The sequence below is a fragment of the Musca autumnalis genome, unplaced genomic scaffold, assembly GCF_047663935.1.
Source record: "Musca autumnalis isolate F117 unplaced genomic scaffold, ASM4766393v1 scaffold_4, whole genome shotgun sequence".
In the NCBI taxonomy this organism is placed as follows: domain Eukaryota; kingdom Metazoa; phylum Arthropoda; class Insecta; order Diptera; family Muscidae; genus Musca; species Musca autumnalis.
In genome coordinates, this window is record NW_027411977.1 from 175,157,849 (window position 1) to 175,176,984 (window position 19,136).

A 19,136-nucleotide genomic window follows, 5' to 3' on the forward strand; every position below is an offset into this window, starting at 1 on the left:
GACAAGAGGCAACAAAAAAGAAAACAGAAGTTAGTTGCTCGCGAAATCTTCAACACCACAGTTGTGGCAAATCGACCTAATTGAAATTGTTTTCCTTTTTACTAAATTAATATCAAATAAATAGTTTAAAATAGTTGTTAAGAGAAGTGACTGTCTTTTATTTCAATAACACTAGTGGTCTGTTCCAGTACTGCACATTTCTACACATTTTTACTATTTTTTTCGATAACATAAAGGAAAAATCGGTTATCGGAGTAAAAATGTGTAGAAATGTGTAGTACGGGAACAGACCATAGATAAACTATAGTGGTGACCCCGTCTACGAACAAACAAAACAAAATAAAAATTTGCAACAAGCAGATCGCGATAGTTCGTGGAAATTCATAACACCGGCATACGCACACATAAACACGTACATACATTCAAGTACACAAACGTGCATGCCCGCTTTTGCTCGACAACAGTTTCAACGGTCATTTTGCTTCTCAGAATTTATTAACAAAAACACTTTGAAAACTTCTGGTTGATTCAACACGGCAACTGAGACGACGCAATCCAATCAACTATAAAGAGGTCGACTCCAATAGTAGTGAAGACGAAGCCGAATTCTTCGAAAGCAGCAACATCGTAACGGACAACAACATGGCAGAAGACTTGCAACGGCAAATCCAATCGCTCCAGGAACAACTGGCTGCCTTGAGTAGTGCCACTCGGCATGAAGACACACGACCTAGTCTACAAAAGGTACACATTCCTAAATTTAACGAAAGAAACCCGCATTTATGGTTTGCGCAAGTGGAACGTTCATTTGCCCTGTGTAACATAACAGCGGATAACGACAAGTTCGATCTGGTGAGTGTCCGTCTTGAAGACGAAGTATTGTTGTCAGTTGAAGACCTTATCACAAATCCACCGGACTCAAGCAAATATTTAGCAATAAAAGAAAGAATCATTTCCAAATTTGCTGAGTCTTCCGAGTCAAAACTACGACGTTTGATACAAGGTGGTGAAACAATAGGCATGAAACCAACGTCAATTTTGGCACACATGAAACGACTTGCTCCTGGTAAAGGCAACGAGGCAATCATCAGAACACTGTTTCTTGGGCAAATGCCAGAAAACATGAGACCTTTTCTAACCGCCTGGGAAGAAGAAGACCTGGAAAAATTGGCAAAAATTGCTGACAAAATGTTTGAAGCAAACAACAACAATTGTGTTAATTCTCTTTCAACATCACAACAACCAGCTGTTGATGCAATTAACCAAAGAATGTCTTTCGCCGATATGTGCCAAACAATAAGGGAACTTTCAGATAAGGTCGACAAAATCCAACAACAAATTGGTAAGCATACACGACATCGTTCCAAATCAAGAAATCGTTCGCCAAGTGGTCAAAATTCAAACCAGCGAAATTTGTGCTATTTTCATCTCAAATTTGGTGACAAAGCAAGAAAATGTAAACCTGATTGTTCACGATTTCAGCCGGAAAACTAACTGGGCTGTCGTCAGTCAAATCGGTTGGCGGCAGCAGCAATAACAACAACGCTTGTGAAAAACGTCTACATCTTTACGACAAGTCAACAAATTCACATTATCTCATTGATTCTGGATCAGCGGTATCAGTCGTACCCCCATCTATAATCAAAGAAAAACTCAAGCCGTCCAAACTTACACTTTTGGCTGCAAATCAAAGTGAAATCAAAACATTTGGTGATTGTGTATTGAAACTCGACCTTGGACTTCGACGAGAATTCAAGTGGTTATTTGTGATTGCTGACGTGCACACACCAATAATAGGTGCCGATTTTCTAGTCAACTTTGATTTACTCATTGATCTCAAACAAAAACGTCTTATCGACAACAAAACCAAATTATCCAACCGTGGTGTAATTTCGCAAACAAAACAATTTGGAATTTCAACATTGAATTCTGCATCTCCTTTCGCAGGAATTTGAAGACATTACCAAAACATCAACGCTTAGGAAACCAACAGATGAATTAATTGTGGTACATCACATCGAAACAACAGGATCTCCAGTTGCTGATCGTCCACGACGTCTTTCGGGTGATAAATTAAAAGCAGCTAAAGCCGAAATGGATTATCTCATCGAACAAGGTATTTGTCGTCCATCAAAGAGTGCTTGGGCTAGTCCTATTCATATGGTCGCTAAGAAAACAGGTGGCTGGCGTGTCTGCGGTGACTATCGTAAACTCAACTCACAAACAATTCCAGACCGCTACCCTATTGCCCATATACACGACTTTGCAGAAAATCTTCACGGTAAGTCAATTTTTACAACTCTTGACCTTACAAGAGCCTATTATCAAATACCCATGGCTGAAGAAGACATCGCAAAAAACAGCAGTATGTACTCCGTTCGGATTACTAGAATTTTTGTACATGCCTTTCGGTTTGAGGAACGCAACACAAACATTCCAACGTTTCATGGACAACGTGTTCCGAGGACTTGACTTCGTATTTTGTTACATCGACGACATTATCATTATGTCCGAATCTCCACAACAACATCGAGAACATCTTCGTGTAGTCTTTGAAATTTTACGACGCTTCGGACTCACCATCAACCCCAACAAATGCCATTTTGGTGTACCTGAGGTAAGATTTCTTGGCTACATAATCAACGCAAATGGTTGTTCCCCACCCACAGATCGTATTGATGCCATAAAAAATTACAAGAAGCCAGAAACTATCTGTGAGCTTCGTCGCTTTATTGGTGTCATAAACTACTACAGGCGCTGCATACAACATGCAGCACACCAACAAGCACCCCTTAACGAACTCGTTGGGAATTCAAAGAAAAATGATAAACGCAAAGTTCCATGGACAACTGAATCAGAAAACGCTTTTGAGATTTGCAAACGAAGCCTTGGTGAAGCTACTATGTTAGCACATCCAGCTCCAGACCTAGAACTAGCATTAGTAACGGATGCATCAGACAGTGCCATCGGTGCCGTCTTGGAACAAAACTTCAACGGTACTTGGAGACCTCTAGGATTTTTCTCATGTAAGTTATCAAAATCTGAAAAGTCATACAGCACATATGATCGAGAATTGCTCGCTATTTACAAAGCTGTGAAATATTTTCGACACATGGTGGAAGCACGACATTTCGTCATCAAAACCGATCATAAACCGCTCATATACGCATTTTCTCAACGGCCTGAAAAAGCATCTCCCCGACAACTCAGAAATTTAGATTTCATATCACAATTTACAACTGATATAATTTATCTTTCTGGACCCGAAAACACCGTCGCTGATGCATTTTCACGACTCAACGAAATCTCAATGCCGTCAACCGTTTCAACCGAAGACATACAGAAAGCACAACAATCTGACGATGAGTTGAAAACTATCATTAATGGCAACAATTCTCTGAAACTGCAAATAGTTCATTATGGTAACACATCAATTTATTGCGACATTTCAACGGGATACGTCCGTCCATACATTCCGGACACACTGCGCAAACAAATTTTCAATACCGTGCACGGACTTTCACACCCCAGCGGTCGCTCAACACTACAGCAAGTACGAACAAAATACATCTGGCCCGGAATTAAAAAAGACATCATCAATCTTTGTCGTAATTGTTTACATTGCCAAAAAGCAAAGATTACCAGACATAACCGTTTAACTCCGAACAAAATCGACGTTCCAGACAATCGTTTTGATCACGTACACTTAGACATTGTTGTAATGCCACCAGTACAAGAATACAGATACTGTCTAACAATGATAGATCGTTTTTCCAGATGGCCTGAAGCTGTTCCGCTCAAAAACATGTCCGCTCAAACAGTTGCTACTGCATTTTGGTCAACTTGGATTTCAAGATTTGGTTGCCCAAAAACAATTACAACAGATCAAGGCACTCAATTTGAATCAGCGCTTTTCAAATCATTAGCAGCTTTCACAGGAGCTAAACGAGCACGTACAACAGCGTACCACCCTCAATCCAACGGCATGGCATCGAACTTTTAAAGCAGCGTTAATGTGTCATCCAACAGTATCCTGGGTTGACATATTACCAACAGTACTACTTGGACTCCGAACTGCATTTAAAGAAGACCTACGAGCTTCACCATCAGATTTACTCTACGGTGGTCAATTGAGACTTCCAAACGAATTTTATGAAGACAACAATCAACAGGCTGATTCTACAGAATTTCTTCAAAAACTTCGAGAATATTTCCGAATGCTACGTCCAACTCCAACTGCACATCACACGAAGAGTAAAATTTTCAAACTCAAAGACATCGATACCTGTTCACACGTATTTCTACGAACAGATGCTGTACGAGAACCATTACAACCTCCTTACACTGGACCTTATGAAGTTATCAACAGAATAACAGATCGATTATTCACAATTCGAATCAAGGACAAAAATATTAACGTTACAGTCGATCGTCTCAAACCAGTTTTCGACTTCAACGATTCTAATTCCAACATCATTATAAGTCATAAACAGACTGCAACGCCAACTCAACTTGAAAATTTAATTTCCACCAAAACTCAGCATACAACGCAATCTCCTTCTGAAGATTCAACCGCACCTACTCCATCAACGAGGAAGATTTCTTTCCAGAATGATCGTGACTGTGTCACTGGAGGGGGAGTGGTTGTGGCATCTCCGTCCCCGCAGTTAACAAATAAGATGAGTGATGGTAACTCTGACAAGAGGCAACAAAAAAGAAAACAGAAGTTAGTTGCTCGCGAAATCTTCAACACCACAGTTGTGGCAAATCGACCTAATTGAAATTGTTTTCCTTTTTACTAAATTAATATCAAATAAATAGTTTAAAATAGTTGTTAAGAGAAGTGACTGTCTTTTATTTCAATAACACTAGATAAACTATAAGATCTTCGAAATTCTCAAAATCTTGATATGGTGAAAACAATGAAAATACTCTGCGGGAATTAGAACATAAAATGCTCCGTGTTAACAATAAACCATTCTGGAATGAAAATGTAATGCACAAATTCAGTGATATATTGTTTCCAGAATTGATTATTGTTAACACGGAGCATGTCTTAGGAAAATAATGCATTCTTTTCTTGAGTCCAGAAGAAATTAATGTGTAATCTACGAATTGTCTGTGTACAGATTCCATTACCATTGGATTTGGGAATGCAGTAGGTAATCAATGTGCAATTTTTTGGTCATTTGCATTCTTTTCTCGATTACAAAAGTTTCCCTCTGGGTGGGTATGCAAAACAAACAATAAAAAAATATACTAGAGTAGTTCAATGCAAGAAATTATAAAGCATAGTACACACCGGCCAACAAAACTGACAGTCATCGAGGTCTATTTTGTTAATGTCAAAGTCTAGCTGAATAATTACTTTCCTAATCTCTAAATAATACTTTACATATTGTATATTAACCATTATTACCTAAACAAAAGTTTTTATTTGCCAGAAAATTGTAGCAAAAGTTCGTTGACTGTCAGTTTTGACTGATGGTGTGTACTTCCCTTAAGTGGGCATAACAAACAATATAAAAAAACAACAACAAAACTTACCCCACATACTCCGCTGTCGATGAAGGCCTCCAGTCGATGAATCGGTGATGGTTGAGTTCTTTATGGAATATTGTCAATGAGTTGATTTCTTGCAGTTGAATATACCATGAGTGTAAAAATAAGTATAAGTATGATGTAGCTTAATAATGAACATACAGTTGGACCTCGATTATCCGTCATGGTCGGACCGGAGGCATTACGGATAATCGATTTTCCCGGATAATGGAGGCAATGCTTTTACGCAGTTTTTGAACATATTTTTTAAGTAAAAATGACATAATATCAATTGTCCTGTCATGTATAAACGTAGGGTTAGACATCATAAATAGTAGTCTTGTTTGATTTGAATCAGCTATGTATATCAAAGCAAATTTATTTTTTTCGCCTTTACAAATTTTGACATTTTAAATTATGTGTGTTCGTTTACTCAAAAATTGTACAAATTGTTACTGGATGTTGTTCGTTTACTCTACAGTAGGCCTGCTCACACACTTACAAATACATGCTCTGTTCCAGAACCTGCAAGAATCTGCTATTTTTTACTACGATAACATTTTTTCCTTTATGTTATCGAAAAAATAGTAAAAATTAGTAGATTCTTGCAGTACTGGAACAGACCAACATTTTGTTATTGTGTTGGTTTTGAAATACACAAATTTCAATGTTTTCATTTTGCCTCTGTTGACTGTGAGAAATATTGTACTAGTTTTTTTTTTTTAATTTGTGTATCAAAATTTTAAGTAGAAGAATTATTTTGTTTTGACCAAATATGACTGTTGATGTTATAATTTGTTGCAAATCAAGTTCGTGACAAACCAAACACTCTAATTTGCCGTAATAATTTTCGGCAAATAAAAATTAGTATTCAGTATCTTTATTCATTTTTTCAGTGTACGCATATAAATTCATAGACAAAATCGAAAACAGAACCTTCCTCATTGAATGTTCACTAGAGACTGATTGGTAATTTTGAAAATATTCAAAACAAAAACAAAAGTTCTCTATTTAAATTGTGTGTGTGAGCAAATTGACACACACGGACAGGGGAAGTGCGCACTTTGAACAGCCTTGCTCTACAGTACAATACAAAAGAGCTTTGTCGATTGCAAGAACTTACTGAACTTGTACAAATCTGTACAAATTATTGAGTAAACGAACACACCTATTATTTTTATTATTGATGTTGCAATTTTTGTGCCAGTAGTGGAATTCTGTAACACATTTTTTGAGTTACCGAGAAATGTCGGTAAAATTTAAACGCAAAATTATGAATGAAATGGATCAATAAAAGTTGACAACACTGTTGCTATCGGTAGGACTTAGCGACAGATTTATTTTGGTTGTTAACTTACCAAAAAATTTCGTTAATTACCGAAATTATAAGAATTTTATTTTATCGATTTTTGTCGGTAACTCAAGAAATGTGTTACAGAATTCCACTACAGATTGCAACTTTTTGTATTTTCTAGGAACATGTTGAAAAAAAAACAGAGTTATAGCTCATTAAGACTAGCCACAAATCCTCGACTGGATTTAATAAATCCAGTACAAATCTCATTGCATTTAGATATACATTTTGGAGGATTTCAATGGAAGTCAGCAGATTTTTGTTCATAGCACAATTACCAAGGTAGATATATCAGCCCATCTGATCGAATTTAAAACGTCAAAAGAATTTTTTGTAAATTGAATTCGTCTCAAAAAACATACGTCAAATTACAAATTTATTGTTTAATACTGAAAATGTTAGCACATTATGCTACTAATCCTAACTAGAGAGCAAATAAAGAATTATTTTATCGCAGTGTGCCCATCTAAAATAAATAAACGAATTATTTTATCGGTTAGACATCGTATGTATTACAGCCAGTTTCTGTATGTCGAAAGAAGAATGTGTGCGAATGAAACACGCCCGAACTTTAGTTTTCGAAATAATTTTACATTTGCTTTTGCTTCAAAACAAAAAACAAATTTGAAAAACACACAAGAGTTTGGACGTGTTTCTTTCGCACACATTATTCTTTCAACATACAGAAACAGGCTGTTAGTCTTGGTTGATTAAAATCAACTTTGTACATCAAAACAAATTTAATTTTTCCGCCTTGTTTACAAATTTTTACATCTTAAATTATTTTTAGTGTAGCAATTCACCGATGCATCTGCCTTGTGTCTTGTGCCAGCTTTCAACCTTTTGAATTTTCTAGCATCATGTTGCAAAAAACAGAGTTGTATACGAGGATTTATGCCAGATTTGAAACAAATCCACTCAATACGAGGATTTATTTCTGTATGGGAAATCTGGTAGATTTTGGCTGGATTTAGCAAATAAAACCTGATAATGTGCTAAATCCGGCTAATGAAGGCATATCTAAATGGGTTATTAGCATCAAACTACCTTTCTTATCTCTGTTCCTTTACGTGCAAGAATCTTCAAGTTTTACCACTTTTTACTCGAAAAGCGTTCCTTTACTTCAGACACCATACAATATGGGAGCAGTTTACTTCATATGGGAGCAGTTTACAACTTTTGCTACTTTTGCCGGTTTTACCACTTTCAAAAGTAACCCTGCGTTTACAAATGACAGGACAGTTGAGTTCATGTATTGATTGTCAAAATCGCACAACTTGCCTGTGTGACGTAGGCGTCCCGACAACTGCAAAAACAGTTTTAAAATTTTGAATGAAAATCGTCGATTTCTTTTTATTTTCCGTTCACATATTTTGTTTATGTCCATATTCTTTTGTTTTCAACACATTTCAATTATTATTTCACCTATTTTTACAAAAATGCCAAAAATTTGTCTTCCTTACTGTCTGTGAAAAAATGATGGACACCAGTAGTGGGATTCTGTAACTCATTTTTGCTGTTACCGACAAAAATCGGTAAAATTAAATCGCAAAATTATGACTAAAAACATAAAGAAAAGTTGGCATCGCTGTTTGTGTCGGTAGAGGCTAGCGACTGCTTTTTATTCATCGTAAACTTACCGAAAAATTTTGGTAATTATCGAAATTATAAGCATTTTAATTTTACCGACAATTATCGATAACAGCAAAAATGAGTTACAGAATCCCACTACTGGGAGACAAAAGACAAATGCATGTATGTGTTATGGGTACTTTACACGATATGTATTTTACATATGGTTTGTCACTTTTTATATACAAAATGTATACGCAAAGTGACAACCCATTTGTAAAATACATATCGTGTAAAGCACCCATTAGTAAATCAGAGTTGTATTTGAAGACAAACTGTCTGGTGTAAACGCCTAGTAAAGGAACAGACCACTTGCTATGTCATGTTATTTTTTAATAGCTTTGCTCCTTTACTTTTTTAATAGTAAAAGTGGCAAAGAGAAAACTACCAAAATTGCTCTCACGTAAAAAGTTTTGCACAAAAGTAAAGGAACGGAGAAATAGTACATCTTACAGCGATGTCAAAAAAGCAAACATGGCTGCTTAAATAAACAACAACAAACAAAATAACAGCCCGTTTCACTATGTCGAACGAAAATGAAAGCGTAAGAAAAACTACTAAACTCATGTACGATTTTCAAATTTTGTAGTTGTTTCGAAGTCCCGGTCCACACTAGAGTAAATTTCATTAAAAAATTTTAGCTGTGTTCCAGAACTAAAAAGTTTTTACAATTTTTACGACTTTTACACATTTTACTCGAAAAAGCGTTCCCGTACACAAAAAAGTTGTAAAATGTTCACTTCTCTTTAAACAAAAATGGCGCTGAATGACGCTCTCTTTAAAAACTTTTTACACGACAAATTTGGGCGAGTAAAAAAATAGTAACATGGTTGCCGGCGTCTGATTGGCTGATACGCCGACTTTGACATTTGTTCCAGTTTTTTTGACGTATTTTCCATTTTTCCGTTCCCGAACTATTTCAAAAAACTTGTGTGTGAAAACAAATTTTTTGCAGTTCTCTCTTTTACGAGTTTTACTATTAAAAAGTACGGGAACGAAGCTTTTATGAAATTACGTGTTCTTAGGCCGAATTCCCCATTACAGCAATTTCATGATTTTACTCTACTATGGAACTCAATCTAGAGGCTCATAATTTCATGTTAAAATTTCAGTGAAATTATTCTAGTGTGGCCCGGGACGAAGCAAAATTAAAGTCAATATTAACATGAAAAGCAAAGTTTAGGTGTTTTTCGTTCGCATTCTTTTTCTTTGGACATAGTGAAACAGGCCCTAAATGTCACTGTTTTTTTATTTCATTGGTTTAAATTTGTAAAGCTGGAAACACATACAACGTTTGGGTAAAGTTTTGTGTCGTTTGGGCCGTTTTTACACTGTTGGGCATGATGCCGAAAAATTCAAATTCATTTGAAATATATGCCGACAAACAGATAAACGCTGGACTTTCGTATCGTCGTCGCCCTGTTGTTGTTGTTTTTTTCTCGACGCCCAACGCAAAACTTTAATCAAACGTTGTATCTGTTTTCAGCTTTATTTGCTCTGTTCCAGAACCTGCAAGAAGCTACTATTTTTTACTACGATAACATTTTTTCCTTTATGTTATCGGAAAAAATAGTACAAATTAGTAGATTCTTGCAGTACTGGAACAAACCAATTATTTATACTTATTTTATTTCTTTTCATTTTGCTTTGGCAAAGCGCGTTGTTTTCTTTTGCCTTAATTGTCAAATCAGCAGTTTGACAGATTTTCACTTTTTACACGACGAAATTTCTCGAGGAGAAAGTAGTAAAAGAGAAAGCCATTTTGGCATGCTCTCTCTTAAATTTTGATTCAAGTTTTACTACCTTTTGGGGTTAAGGAATGCTTTCCGAGTTAAAAGTGGTAAAACTTTAAGAAACTTTAATGTAAAGAAACAAAGCTAATGCTAACTCATGAGCAAATAATTAATTATTTTATAGTTTGCTAGGCGTTTACCCCAGACAATTTGTCTTCAAATACAACTCTGATTTACTAACACATACATACATTTGTCGGCTGACTTCCAGCTGTCCATCATATTTTCAGAGACAGTAGGGTTAACAAATTTTTGACATTTTTTTGTAAAAATATGGGAGATATAATTGAAATGTCTTGAAAACAAAAGAACATGAACAGAAACAAAATATGTGAACGGAAAACAAAAAGGAATCGATGATTTTCATTCATAATTTTACAACTGTTTTTGCAGTTGTCTGGACGCCTACGCCACACAAGCAAGTTTTGGGGCTTTGGCAATCAATACATGAACTCAACTGTCCTGTCATGTATAAACGTAGGGTTAGACATCATAAATAGTAGTCTTGTTTGATTAAAATCTACTATGTATATCAAAGCAAATTTATTTTTTTCGCCTTTACAAATTTTGACATTTTAATTACGTGTGTTCGTTTACTCAAAAATTGTACAAATTGTTACTGGATGTTGTTCGTTTACTCTACAGTACAATACAAAAGAGCTTATAGCTCATTTAGACTAGCCATAAATCCTCGACTGGATTTAATAAATCCAGTACAAATCTTATTTCATTTAGATATACATTTTGGAGGATTTAAATGGCAGTCAGCTGATTTTTGTTCATGGCACAATTACCAAGGTAGATGCATCAGCCCATCTGATCGAATTTGAAACATCAAAAGAATTTTTTGTAAATTGAATTCGGCCGTAAAAGCATACGCCAAATTACAAATTTATTGTTTAATACTAAAAATGTTAGCACATTATGCTACTAATGCTAACTAAAGAGCAAATAAATAATAATTTTTATCGCAGTTTGCCCATCTAAAATAAATAAATGAATTATTTTATCGTTTAGACATCGTAAATATTAGTCTTGGTTGATTAAAATCAACTTTGTACATCAAAACAAATTTAATTTTCCCCCCTTGTTTACAAATTTTTACATTTTAAATTATTTTTAGTGTAGCAATTCACCGATGCGTCTACCTTGTTTCTTGTGCCAGCTTGCAACTTTTTGTATTTTCTAGCAACATGTTGCAAAAAACAGAGTTGTATACGAGGATTTATGCCAGATTAAAAACAAATCCACTCAATACGAGGATTTATTTTTGTATGGGAAATCTGGTAGATTTTGGCTGGATTTAGCAAATAAAACCTGATAATGTGCTAAATCCGGCTAATGAAGTCATGTCTAAATGACATATTAGTTGGTTACAAGAAGTTACTGGACTTGTACAAATCTGTACAAATTATTGTGTAAACGAACACACCTATTATTTTTATTATTTTTGATATAGCAATTCTTGTGCCAGATTGCAACTTTTTGTATTTCCTAGGAACATGTTGAGAAAACAGAGTTATATACGAGGATTTATACCGGATTTAAAACAAATCCACTTAATACGAGGATTTATTTTTGTATGGGAAATCTGTTCGATTATCGCCGGATTTAGCAAATAAATCCTGATAATGCGCTAAATCCGGCTAATGAAGTCATATCTAAATGGCCTATTAGAAAATAACATTTGATACTGGCAACATTTGCAACCCTACGTTAGCAATAACTATAACAGCAATAGTGTTACTACGATACGCGTGCGATAATAATCAGAGAGCCAAGCTAAATCGAAACCTTCATTTTCATCGCATTTTTTTGTTGAGCGGCACACATTTAATTAACATAAACTAGAGAAATATTTTTGCGGAAGAAATATATAAAAATATAAAAGTAATTATAAATATAATAAATAATAGAATACTGCTGAAAAACAAATTTTACATTCGTTCCACGAATAGATATTATTCATTAACTGTATCTACAACAAAAACACAATTAGGTAAGTTATACAGAAGAATGGGCCACATGCAGAAAAAAGTTCGAGAAACTTTTTGGGTTCTTCTTTTTGTTGTTGATGTGATGTACTGTTTGTTGTATCCAGAAGAATTTGAATTATCATTTGATTTTGACCATCAATAGAGTAAATCACAGCGATTAGATTATGGGCAAAGTGGTTGATTGATTGCCTACTGTTGTGGTGATGTGGAAAAACGAAGAAAAACACCTTCCTTTTGTTTCTTCACACAAGTTGTTGTTTTTTTATCAGCGTGTGATCGCCATTTATGGATTACATCTGTGTAAATGTAAATGGTGTCTATTTTCAAGATGACGACTCCTATGTGAAAAAGACGAATATTTTTTCAGACTCGTGTTGAAAAACTTGATTTTCTTTGTTGGAAAATCCATGGATGAGTAATGTGTATGTATGCCGTATGAGTGTATATTAATGATTCGCTGTAATATTTTTTCCAGTAGAGGAAAATTTGTTACTTAATAGATATAGCAGCTTGTGAAATACGAAACTGCATTAGTGTCGCGAATAGGATGATGATATTGTTGAGGAAGACCACAGGTGTGTGTGGAAAATCAATAGTAAAATCAAACCGCATAGGTCCACGTCTTCATATAGCCCCCGTAGAACGGTACCTACCGATATTCGGTATTTTGAAAGTTGAAGCCTCAATATCCCACCGAAATAACTGAAAATTGGTATTTAGTCTTCGTTGGGGGGTATAAAACACTCTACCTGAAATTTGTCGGCATAGGTCCACGTCTTCATATAGCCTCCATAGAATTGGACTTCCCGATTTTCCGCATTTTGAAGGTTGTGGCTCAATATCCCTCCGAAATGGCTGAAATTTCGTATTAAGTCTTCGTTGGGGGTATAAAACTTTCCACCTGAAATTTATCAGTATAGGTCCACATTTTGAACGTTGTGGCCTCAATATCCCACCGAAATGATTGAAATTTGGCATTTTGTCTTCGCTGTGGGTTTAAAACTTTCCACATGAAATTTGTTGGTGTAGGTCCACGTCTTCATATAGCCCCCATAGAACTGTACCTCCGGATTTCTGGTATTTTGAATGTTGTTAAGTCTTCCTTGGAGGTAAAAACTTTCCACCTAAAATTTGTCGGTTTAGGTTCAGGCCTTCATATAACCCCCATAGAACGGCACCTCCGGATTGCTGGTATTTTGAAGGTTGTGGCCTCAATATCCCTCCGAAAAGGCTGAAATTTGGTATTAAGTCTTCCTTGGGGGTAACAAACTTTCCACCTAAAATTTGTAGGTTTAGGTCCAAGTCTTCATTTAGCCCCCATAGAACGATTCCTCCCGATTTGCGGTATTTTGAAAGTTGTGGCTGTGGTTATACATTTCTCTATTTTATTGACTTGTCTGAAGAGAATTTTAAACAGAAAAATTGTACACACAAACATTTTTGTACCTATTATTGAAATATTTGTTGCATAAGAAAATATGTAAAATGCATAAATTTTGCATATGCAAAAATGTATGCATTTTGCATAATTTTACATATGTCATATGTTTCGATTGCAATGTAATCAGAAGCCAAACATATGCCCAGTCCCAAAATTTGACATGAATCGGACCAAAAATAAGGGTTGCATAAAATTGCGCTGTCTACTAATCAGGAACGATATTTGAATTGGTCCGATGTCGGTTACTCGAAATCGCGACCACGGTTAATAAACCATGTCAAATGGTTGGTTATAATTTTCATATTCGTAAAAATGGCTCGTACAAAATTCATAGGTGAATCACATAAAAATGACTTTTGACGGACCACTTTTATCTATATCTTTGGCTCCGAACATTTTGGGGAAGTACGGGCAACCGAAATGAAGACATCTATCCTCTAAAAATGGAATGTTCCGGAATTGAGAAGAAACTAGCATAGAAGCTGCAGTTTTGGTTTATGTTATTGGCCACCACCCTGATCGCTATGAAATTTGTAGCATGATTCGTGTTTTATATCATAGTTTTTGAAGATCAGTTAGCTACATCATCTGTAATTTTAGAAAAGTGATTGTTCCAATTTGTTTAATATTTGTATTAATCAAACATAGACAAACGTAGCATTTTATTAAACTCCTTATTATGTTTTACAGATTAAGATAAAATGGCTCGTGGTCACCAGAAAATTCAATCACAAGCAAAAGCCCAAGAAAAACAAGCCAAATTAAAGAAACAACAAGGTCACAGTGCTACTGATCAAAAGAAAGCAGCGCTGAAAGCTTTAGTTTACATCTGTGCCGTATGTAAAGTGAGTATTAAAAACCTAAAATATATAAAACATCTATCAATATTTTATTTCTTCATTACTTTCAGTCTCAAATGCCTGATCCTAAAACGTACAAACAGCATTTCGAAAACAAACATCCCAAAAATGATATGCCACCAGAGTTAAAGGACGTCTAAAGTATTCAACTGTTTTGTTTTATAAACAAAAACAGACAAACCTAGACGCGCACCCGCCTCTGTCTTGAGGATTACTGCTAGCAGCTTGCTGTATAATCTTGTAATTAAAATAGCTGTTTATTTATCTACGAATTACTTTTTTATATTATAATAATTTACTTTATTTTCCTTTTTTATGAAATTTTATTGAATTACAATACGTTTAAAGAAAAAATTAAAAAAATAAAACATGACGATTTACACCATACATATGATGGGCCGATAATTTACTAGTTTGGAATACTATAACACAAATGATATGAAGAAGCAGAGGAAATTTGAATTGATTTATGGATCCTTTTTAATTTTATACTTCCAAACCTTTTTTCAAATCTGTTGAATTACACTTAGAAATAGTTCTATACAAAAAATATGTAAAATAGATATTATTTTGATATAAAAATTAAACATTTTATCATAACTATTTATATTTCTTATTATTCCCCAGCAAAACCTCTCATTGCGAAATAATGGTACTTGTACTTTTTCGTACTTAACTACTTACAATCTACCTACTGAGTCGTTATTTTTAAAAGGACATGCTGCACCAAACAAGTATTTATGGGCCGATTCCGTACAGCGAGGCGAGTCATGTCGCGTCGTCTATCGTCTCTGCGACAAAATTTAAAAAATGCACTACGTACAGCGATAGAAAATAATCGTCGATAACAAGTTATTTTTATTTTTTTTATTTTATGGGTCTATCTTGTATTGCCACTAAACTTGAGTTGCGTTGTCAGTTGTCTGCGCGACTGAGACGAAATGTTGTACCATTAATGTCAACTCAACTGGGTGGTCGATAAACATGTTATCGATGAGTGTTTTTTCAAACTTGTGACCTCTATTCGCCAAAAAAAAAAAAAAAACTTTTTAAAAATAATTGCGCTTTGGATAAGTCTTTTGTGTATTCTGAACAATATTTTAATATTTTGGCTGAGTTTTCGAGCAAATTTGGAAAACAACCCAAGATTGGAATATAACCTGCCCATTGAATCTTCGGATCGTCAAGTTTTATTTACTGTCCCAAAAAATGATAAGTTCGGTGGAATTATTTTTTGATGATGAAGAAAATATACAGGACATTGCATCTATTAGAAGAAATTTGAGGGACAAGTCGAATCCATTGGAATTGCCATCTGCACTGTAAGCTGATGATCATGTGGAAAGATCTGTATAATCAGTAAAAGGCGTATTTTGGATTGCCAAAGGATGCCGTAGTTTACCTTGTGGAAACGTTAAAGGATGACTTCAAAGAAAGTTACAGATCAACAGGAATACCCCCACTTTTAAAAGTGTGCGCAGCGTTGCGATTCTTGGAGGACGGAAGTTTCCAAAAGCATAGCTCAATCTACACTCTTCAGGTGTTCGTGTTAGAGGTTCATGGCTGTTTAAACTGTCCGAAATAGACCTCCACGCTTCGTCCGCTGTGGCTTTGGTTTCACCAAAACTCCAGAACTCCTCGGGCTTAGTTTGGATTTTCACTCAGTTTATCAATTAATATTTCGAACTGCTGCTTTGTCGTTATTTTCACCATATTGATACACAAAATTCATTAATAATGCAAAGAATCAATAATTGTTAACAAAATGTTTATTTTTCCTTCTATTTTACTTCTTGTTTCTTCGAAAATGTTCACTGCAACTGAAAATTGGTGGTTGCTGAAAAACAACCGCTTCGTCAACTGAGATTCGCAACTTCAGTTGAGAGTTGCCATACGTGGATCAATTTTGACAACTGGCAGCGCCACTCAACGATAATTGTTATCGACGATCGACCCCTTAGTCCATATTTATATTAGGCAATTTTCCTTGCGGCAATTGTCAGTTTGAAGGAGAGAGATGTGAGGCATATGGTAACCCTTTGCCTCTCAACACCCTCTATCACCGACGAACTGACAATTGCCGCAAGAAAAATTGCCTAATGTAAATATGGACTTATTTTTATTCGTTAGTAAAAATGAACGGCGACAGCTAATTTGTTGTCGCCGGAAAATGAACATTACGGCGACAAAATTTGACGTCGTCGTGCGACTTTTGCCATACGTAATGGAAAAATTGCAACTGGCAACGCGACACGACTCGCCTCGCTGTACGGAATCGGCCCATTATTCTATACTTTCTTTACCAAAACTTGACAAAGAAGCTGAAAAAAGTTACCCTTACGACGGTGATGCTCAAAATATTTTGTGCATTAGTCTCTCAGAGCGAGTCTTTCCTTTGCTAATCCACGACAGATGAGAATGAAGATAACCTATGTTGTTGTTGCAGTCACGTTAACGTATATGGGTGATCTTGGCTGCCTTACGAACATCGACTTTTCGTATTCTTTGGTAACGAATAACGGTCTAAGTTGGGTTTGGTTAGGCCGCCATCAGACCATCTGCTTTTTCACATGTATGACATCAGCTGGGGCTGGATTCTTGTTCTATAAAAATTTGAAATGAAAAATATTTCCTTTATAATTTTTTTCATTTGACAGTTTTCTCCTTTAAAGCCCCCACTCATTTATCAGTCTATGCCGTCAGTCCGATGAACCCTTTCTCTGTATGTGTGACTGACAAGTGTGTAGCACCAACCATCAGTCAAGTTTAAAAATCTTGAATTTCTCCTCCAAAAATGAATGAATTCTACGTTTTTTGTGTTCCAACACCAACATTATTTTCTGTTTTTCAAAATTATTTATTGACAATTTGAAAATAAACACAATTCACCCAGACTGATGGGGGATCATTTTGAAATCAAAACTATTTCGATTTTCATCAGTCTTGGAAAACTCACACATACATTCTCAAAATTTCAAAAATGTACACATACTACCATAAATGCTGGCAGTCAGACTGACTAATGAGTGCGGGCCTTTATAAAAGTTTTCATTTCATAGAAACAGAATTGAGCCCCTGTTCTGTAGTATTAGTATACCCAAGGTGACAACATACATGTGAAAAAGCAGATGGTCTGATGGCCGCCTTAGGAAATAAATTAATGGCCTGTTTCACTAAGATGATCAGAATTCTATTTTATTCGAACTTTTAAGAAATTTCAGTTTTTTATATAATGTGTGTTCGTTCGTTTACTCAACAATTTGTACAAGTGCAGTAACTTCTTGTAATCGGCTATGGTCTTTTGTTGTGCTGTAGAGTACACGAACAACATCCAGTAACAATTTGTACAAATTTTGAGTAAACGAACATACCTATTATCGTCAAATGCTTTGCCAATGTCTAAAGTATTGTGTTTCATAACTTAACAAATGTGGAGCTATGTATTTAAAAACATTACAATTGTGCATTTTTAACGCAGGTAAAACAAACGTATCATTTTTAGCTTTGTTCCATAACAAAAAAGTTTTTACAATTATTACCGCTTTTACACATTTTGCGTTCCCTTACACAAAAGTTATATTAAATTCGTTTACGACTTTTAACACTTTATTAAGTACTGGAACAGGCCATTTATTTCTGACGCATTTAGTTGGATTTTCGAGGAACAATGCATGTGTGCGCGACTGAAATATTTTGACGAAGTTTAAAAACTACAAGACATCTGTAATGGAATTCTGTAACACACTTTTTGAGTTACCGACAAAAATCGGTAACATTAAAAGGCAAAATTATCAATGAAAAGTATAAATAAAAGTTGACCGCACTGTTGCTATCGTTACGATTTAGCAACAGCTTTATTTTGGTTTTTAATTTACCAAAAATTTTCGTTTCAGCTTAAAGCTGAGTACACATTACCAGTTTTGAATGACAGCTTTGTTGGTGCTTGCTAGTGTGACCGTTCATTTTTGTCATTCATCATGCAACCACAAAATGTTTTGTGGTTGGTGGACCGTTGGACAGTTATCGATAATTGCGAAATACGGACATTCAAAACTGAAGTATAGTACACATTGACAAGCAAAACTGACAGTCATCGAGGTCTATTTCGTGAATATCAAAGCCCAATTGAAAAATTTCTTTTATAATCTCTAAATAGTATCGTAAATATTGTATTTCAAACGTTTTTAGCTAAATAAAAGTTGTTATTTGCCGGAAAATTGTCCTTAAAGTACGTTGACTGTCAGTTTTGACTGTTATGCCAAGTTTACACTTGCGCTCTAAAATCCACTGAATTTCACGAAATCCTGAAATACACCCCGGTGTTTACACTTATTTGTTGTTGGTTTCGAACATATCACAATAATCAAGGTAGATGCATATGCGCAGCTGATCGAACATGAATTTTCACACCAAGTTGTTGTAAATTGAATTAGTCATCAAAAATATACGACAATATAGAACTTTACAAATTTATTTCGAAAATTATCGTAAAATTATCTATATGTCGTATAAATTGTG

The 19,136-nt window shown here is 35.2% G+C and overlaps 2 protein-coding genes across 2 annotated transcripts; both read left to right on the forward strand.

Moving 5' to 3' along the window:
• The first annotated feature begins 642 nt into the window (after positions 1-642).
• On the forward strand, positions 643-3,926 carry LOC141403167 (uncharacterized). Its single transcript, XM_073985340.1, has 5 exons — positions 643-1,342; positions 1,483-1,886; positions 1,948-2,281; positions 2,670-3,422; positions 3,778-3,926. Exons 1-5 carry the CDS (start codon positions 643-645, stop codon positions 3,924-3,926), a joined length of 2,340 nt encoding a protein of 779 aa, XP_073841441.1.
• An 8,147-nt stretch (positions 3,927-12,073) lies between these two features.
• LOC141400564 (zinc finger protein 706-like) lies at positions 12,074-14,858 on the forward strand. The gene is made up of 3 exons (XM_073979778.1): positions 12,074-12,319; positions 14,449-14,603; positions 14,669-14,858. Exons 2-3 carry the CDS (start codon positions 14,460-14,462, stop codon positions 14,756-14,758), a joined length of 234 nt encoding a protein of 77 aa, XP_073835879.1. The 5' UTR covers positions 12,074-12,319; positions 14,449-14,459; the 3' UTR covers positions 14,759-14,858.
• The last annotated feature ends 4,278 nt before the right edge of the window (positions 14,859-19,136 follow it).